This window comes from Morone saxatilis, unplaced genomic scaffold (genome assembly GCF_004916995.1).
Source record: "Morone saxatilis isolate NCDOM2014 unplaced genomic scaffold, NCSU_SB_2.0 Contig9, whole genome shotgun sequence".
NCBI lineage: Eukaryota > Metazoa > Chordata > Actinopteri > Moronidae > Morone > Morone saxatilis.
The window spans coordinates 23,120,682-23,127,092 of record NW_023340268.1 but is presented as its reverse complement, the minus strand read 5'-3'; the positions used below and the strand labels follow the sequence as shown (position 1 = coordinate 23,127,092).

General features: G+C 38.7%; 1 protein-coding gene across 1 annotated transcript in view; it reads right to left on the bottom strand.

The window, feature by feature from the left end:
• Nucleotides 1-1,056: 1,056 nt before the first annotated feature.
• Nucleotides 1,057-6,411, bottom strand: part of cunh6orf136 (chromosome unknown C6orf136 homolog) — a 10,047-nt gene continuing 4,692 nt past the window's right edge. Inside the window, exon 6 of the mRNA XM_035681211.1 lies at nt 1,057-6,153. Coding sequence (XP_035537104.1) covers nt 6,010-6,153 — 144 coding nt within the window. The 3' untranslated portion in view covers nt 1,057-6,009. The remainder of the gene's footprint in view (nt 6,154-6,411) is intronic.

Here is a 6,411-nt window from a genome sequence, read left to right as displayed (position 1 = left end):
GAAAGATAGCTTTCTGTTATTCGTGTCCATGCCACTCTAAACAGAATCTGGAGGACATTCAGATTTCGGCAGGAGCAGCAAGAATTTCATGCTATGACATTCCGAGGTGAAAGTAAAACTTGATTAAAACTTAATAAGCTGAGTTCCCTCCATTATATGACAGCTGTGTGCATCTGAAGCAGTAAGAGATGCATATGAATGTATAGTAAATTATCTTGTCCACTTGTGGGCACAAGATAAAAAATATTTCCTTTTGGGAACTTTAGGGGCTCCGTACAAACCAAACACTGGCTGTAGATTGGACCTTTGCATTTTTCATAAGTTTTAGCCACCAGATGGCAGCAATGTTCAGTTGGTTGCAATCAGCAATTTAACTGCTAGATGCCATTAAATCCTACACACTGGTCCTTTAAAGGACCCCTTATCACTGACTACATGACATATTTTATGGATATTTCATATTATATTCAATGCATAACAATAACAGTTGGGAACAACTAATAAACTGTATAATGAACCCAGTGAACACAATGACTACAGGAAGTTTGTTTGAAATTAGCCATTTGGATGAATTTATTGCATTTTATTTTACTACGAGTTTTACTGATATTTTTAAGAAACTTTTATTCAATTCTCTGTCATCATTTTGTATTATCCTATTTTGAATAATCATACATATGTAATAGTGTTCATCTTACATAATCAATCATCATGATTTTAGTTTTCCTCATAGAATGAATGAAATGCTGACATAAAGGCTTAATGTGCATATTCTTTCATTTTCTTTCACCCCTTAAAATCAAAAAGGACTCGCAACCCCCTACTGGTGGTCCTGACATTATCATCCATGTATTATTAAAACGTTATCAATATTTCATTTTTAAATATTGCGATTATTGTCAACATTGGTATACTGTGACACCCATACCTGGCACAATGAATAGCCAAAACAAATGTAATGTCTATAGTTGATTATATGTCCTCCTCTGGATCAAACTGGACACACACAGTCTCACATGACCATCCATAAATGATAATTAACACAAACACTGATCATTGTTAAACCATAAGTTTATTTGTTCACACAGCCAGGATTCACACAGGTTATTGCAGCAGTACATGTGGAAACGAAGCAACACGGAGCCCGACGAGTCGTGTTTCTATACAGACAGGAGTGAGAAATACACAGCAGACATATTCAGTCCTTGATGTACAGCTACTGCTACAGCATGCTTTTTTTGCTCGCTTTACCAAGCACTAAATATTATTGAGCCGCATGAAAGTTTACACCCAGCCCGAGTGTGTACATACCCATTTAGGTACAACTCCACAGCCAAATTTAAAGTTCAATAGCTGCAATCCAGAGAGTGCTTTGCATTTAGCATTAATGAGTCACATTCAGTACAGGTCAGGTCTTTTCTAGGGAACAGTTGGAGACAATTGACACACTGTATAGTCTATAACCATGTGTGAAATCTCTGTTAAGTTTTGTTGGTAACACAACAATGCATTAACCTTTTTTATTTCACAAAGCTGATCTCTATGGTTCGTGCAGTTACTGCTCTGATTGGCTCACACTGGAGGAGGGCTGATTCTAGTCTAGTGTCTATGTTGAAAAAAACCTGCAAGGCTTGGATGTTTCTTTGTTGCTGTCGTCATTAAAGCTGCAATAGGTAACTTTTACAAAAATACATTTTCGTCATTATTATGAAAAAATCTGGTTCCTCTGGCTCCTCCTAGTGCTCCTAATTTGCCAGAATCCACAGGACCTGAAAGAAAAAAACCAATCAGACATGAAAAAGATGGGTGATTGCTGAGTCTCATTTCAGGTCGACGACCTGGGAATGTGGATTCTTACATTCTGCACTAGGAGGAGCCAGTGGAACCTGATTGTTTCACAGATTATCTGTCATGTACTACTGTCAGGATATAGTGAAAGTTTCAGTGAATATGACAAAATTGTCAAACAAGAAAAATATCTTTTTTTTGTCAGGACAAGGTCGGGAATGGATGTCATCAAGATCCTGCTAACATGCTGATCCAGATTTTCAGTGTGACCAAAAGTATTTTGGATTGCAACATTCTTGAGGACACACGTCTGTATGTCAAATGTTTTATCTGTATAGTCTGCTGTGATTTGTACATTGTTTTTACAACAAGTTTTTCTTTTTGGAAATGACCACAAAGGCTTCAAAGACTAGAGTCTAACCTATCCATGCGTATTACATGTTAATAATCAAGTACCTTTTCATTGGATGAGCTAGCAGTGTGTGAAAGTTCTATGTAGTGCTAGTGTTGCTGCCCAATTGGTACTGATACCGATAACAACATGTAGCATTGTGTGGGTAGAACAGTGGGTGGTTAAAGAATAAGTCTGGCAAAAATGGGATTTATTAGCTAACATCAGCTTAATCCTTGAAGCTCTGAGGTTATTTTGTTTCTTTAGCGCAAATGTTACTGAACTGGGACTTCCTGCTACTTCAGCTCAATTTGACTAAAACTAACATCAAGAGAAGAGGCATTAATTGGCAATCGAATCACTTGTGCTGGCTGAGCAATAAACTGTTAAAACTGCAGTAGGTAATTTTCATAAAAATAACTGTCATTATTGCTGTTTTAACTGTGTTCTGACAGTAGAACATGAGACAGATAATCTGTGAAAAGATCAGGTTCCTCTGGCTCATCCTAGTGCTCCTGGTGGATTCTTGCAAATGCCATTAGGAGCACTAGGATGAGCCATCTGTCTTGTATACTTCTGTCAGGATATAGTTAAAGTTTCAGCAAATTTGACAAAAAGTTTATTTTCATAAACGTTACCGACTGCAACTTTAAAGAGCTTGGGTCACTTTCATGTCTCAGTGTGGTATTAACTGTTCATTCTCTAACTTTATCTCAAGGTAACTGACTAATAACCCAAAAGCAGATGCAGCTCCTCTCTAGGCACTTTGTTACATCTATTCCTAATGCTTTTTGAGCAAAACATCCTGATAACACTTCCCAGCTCAACTACTATTCATTTAATTACACTGGTGGGAATACAATCAGAACATTAATATGACCACAGATGAGCAAGGTTTTCTCAACAGACAAGCTTGTTGGTCTGGTTGTTGAGCCCGATTGGAAAAGAATGGATGTCCAGTGTTTTGTTGACGGTTACTTGCAGTCTGCAGGGAAGGCCTCGGCCACGGCCTCTGTGCTTTATCATATCGTAAAAATTATGATTTGAGAAATAGCTCGAAAAGTTACAACATGGCTTTTTAAAAGCAAGCGATTCCGTTGCTTTCACCTCTCCAAATGAAACACACTCACACACAGGTCAAAGCCCACACTGATACACAGTCACCTGGCTTCCACTCAAAAGTCCACTGCCTTAAAACAGGCTCAGATTAGAAGATATTCAAGATGATTTAGCCCTAATTTGCCCCTCCAAAAAATTGCCTGCAGTGCTGATGTTCAGCACAGAAATTCTACCAAACCTCAGGAATTTTAAACCTTTTTGATATTTGCGAAAAATCTTCAATTAACAGACCAGACACACAAATCAACTTTGTGGAAATGTGCCCACAGTAAAGAAGAAAGTATGTAGAGACATCTGTAAGAGCCTCAGCATGCTCGAAACAAAGTGCTTGCTGGGTTATCTGAAGGTTGGGTAGAAAAGGAAGGCTTTGGAGACAACTTTTGTAACTTTCCTAAACAGACAGACCAACAATGGATGTATTAGGAAGTACTTCATATCCGGTTCCCAGATAGTGCCCCATTCAATCCTATGAAAGTTGCTCAGTGTGCATAGAGCATGCTCAATGGAGTACTTCTCAACCTGAGCCAGTTGGGAGCTTGTGTGTTAGCAATCTCGGAACCCAACAGCCAATGTTTCAGGGCTTCCAGTGTAGCCAATGGACATCCAGATAGCCGATATCCAATGTGATGAAAAACCGAGAAACTTACTCAAAATAATGTCTTAGTATCTCAAAATACTGAGAACTTTCTTAATATCCAAAGATGCTATGTCAATATTTTGAGTTTCTCATTATAATGACTTACAGAATCCTTTTGTCCCATCACATTTGGCAGAACTGGGCTTCCACAGTTATCTGTATACAAATGCTGGAAAAACTCATAAATACATTTTAAAAAAAGTTAATAAAAAGCTAAATTGTTGTTAGATGATAGCCGATGGCTTCCGAGATTGCATTTCGGCCACTGTGTTCCACTTCTTTTGCTCTCCACACAAGCCGTAAACCTGAATGCAACTAAAGCCTGTTCAAACGCAGGTATCTTTACAGAGCGTGTTTTAGACTTCTTGTTGACTCGCCTTTTACACATGAATGGGATCAAATAATTTAGTGATATGGCTTTTCAAGAATTTCACAACCGTTTTGCCCAAATGGATTGCATTCTGATAAAAAGATTCATTTTAGAATGTTTGTGTTGCTCATAAAAAATTATATGATTTTGTCATGACTGAGCTGTGGGCATCACCAAGTGTGGCCCAGCACTGGGGGTTGGTTTTGAGAGGAGACACTGAGCAGGGTTTGAATGTCTCTCTTAAGTTCTCTTATTTCTCTCTTGTCACATTTCTGTCACTTTTCATGCAATCAACTGACATCACGTATACCTTCTGAGGAAAATCATCTGAAACGTGCACACTGTTTTCTCATTTGTACAATTCACTGCATCTAGACTACAAAAACACACAATACAGAATTCTTGAAGAGGGATCAAGGAGGCAGTGGGATGCAGCCAGGAGGAGGCTGTGGCCATTCACAACAGAAAGAAAAACTTTTGTCTTTAGACATGGACAAACCCTGCCTTACGAGGCAGCACGAGTCTCAAGATCAGAGTCCATCTTGCCAGGTTTCAAGCTATGTGTTTGTGTCCAACCACAGTGGTTCAGACCAATCAGCATCCAATAAGGAACTACTGGCAGCTACAGCACAAGATACTTCATTGTTTAATGGTAGAAGTCTGCTAGGTATTCTCCCCCTCCCCCTCCCCCGGCTGGTGTTCAACATGAAGCCATTGTGATACTGAGGTGGGGTATAATAGTTTAATAATAATTAACTTTGTCCTTTTCACAAGCGACAATCACATCTTAAGTTAACTAATGTTAGCAAAACACTAGCTAACTAACAATTGATGTAGATTAGGTAGCTAGTTAGCTAGCGTTTCACTTTTGTTAGCTATCAGATGTAATTCACTCATTAATGACTGATGCAGATTAGCTTGATAGTTAACTAGCATTTTGCTAACACAAGATATGACTATATACATCTCTTTTATCTTTTAACCAACATAATTGGTAGTTGCTTGTTAGGCAGTAGGCTCCATGAAGCAACACCACTGAAATGTGTGAAGCTGTAGCAGACGTTAGCATTGCAGTACACATTTTCGACTTTGTGTTACACAAGAACATGAGAACACAACGTTATCGTTTGTATTGTTGCACACATTCCTCGTGTCATGTCTGTAAAACACCTACAGTACATCTTATAGATTTCTTTCATCATGAAGTAAGTTCTGATGCTAGGCATCTAACATCTGCAATGTTGTATGTAGACAGGTTATTAATGGAAAAGCTGAGTTTTACATTCTCAAATTTCTAATCGTGTCTGACATTAAGATTTTTTGGGGAGTTTTAAAGGACTGGTCTTTAAGTAGTATGTATGTTATGTAGTATAATACATTGTGTTTTAAAAGAAACAATAAAAAAGGGTTGTGTGTTATAACAACAGCTGGCAGCTGACTGGCATGGGATGACAACCTGGACCCAAAAACCCAGTTCTGTGTTCAGATTAAACACTTTCATTATTTCAAATAATAACTAAACTAAAATTAGAAAAAAGAAAAGCAGTGTAAAGTCTTGACTTTGCATTGAATGCAGGGAGAACATGAGATTTTAGGATAGAGCCTAACCATTTTAATGTGTTCCTATGCTGAGAATGAATGAACGCAGACTTTGGATACACTGTCGATTCCAATGGCCGCTGTTCCTCTAATCGTTGCCTGGAGTCAGTTTCTGCTCTGTCGTAGCGAGGATAGGAGGAGGGGTAGCAGGTTGAGAGTAGGTCGATGCTCCTGCACCCCAAGTGCCACCAGAGCCCCCGCCAGGAGAGAAGTTACTCTGGGCAGGACAGGGGGCTGAGCCGGCATCATCTGCAACACAAACAGGAAGCTCAGCATGATGGACTAGTCATTGGTTGACATTTTAAATTCAAACACAGAAAGTGAATGGCACACATCTGTGTGTTCACATTCATTTCTACTACCGACGGCAATGAGAGACAGGGTTGAAGACTTTCAGCAAGGGTTGACATTAAGCGTTTTCAGCCTGATATCACAATTTACTTGGAAAATGTAGGCCTATTAAACCTGCAGTAGGTCAATTTCATTAAAATAACTTTTTGTCATATT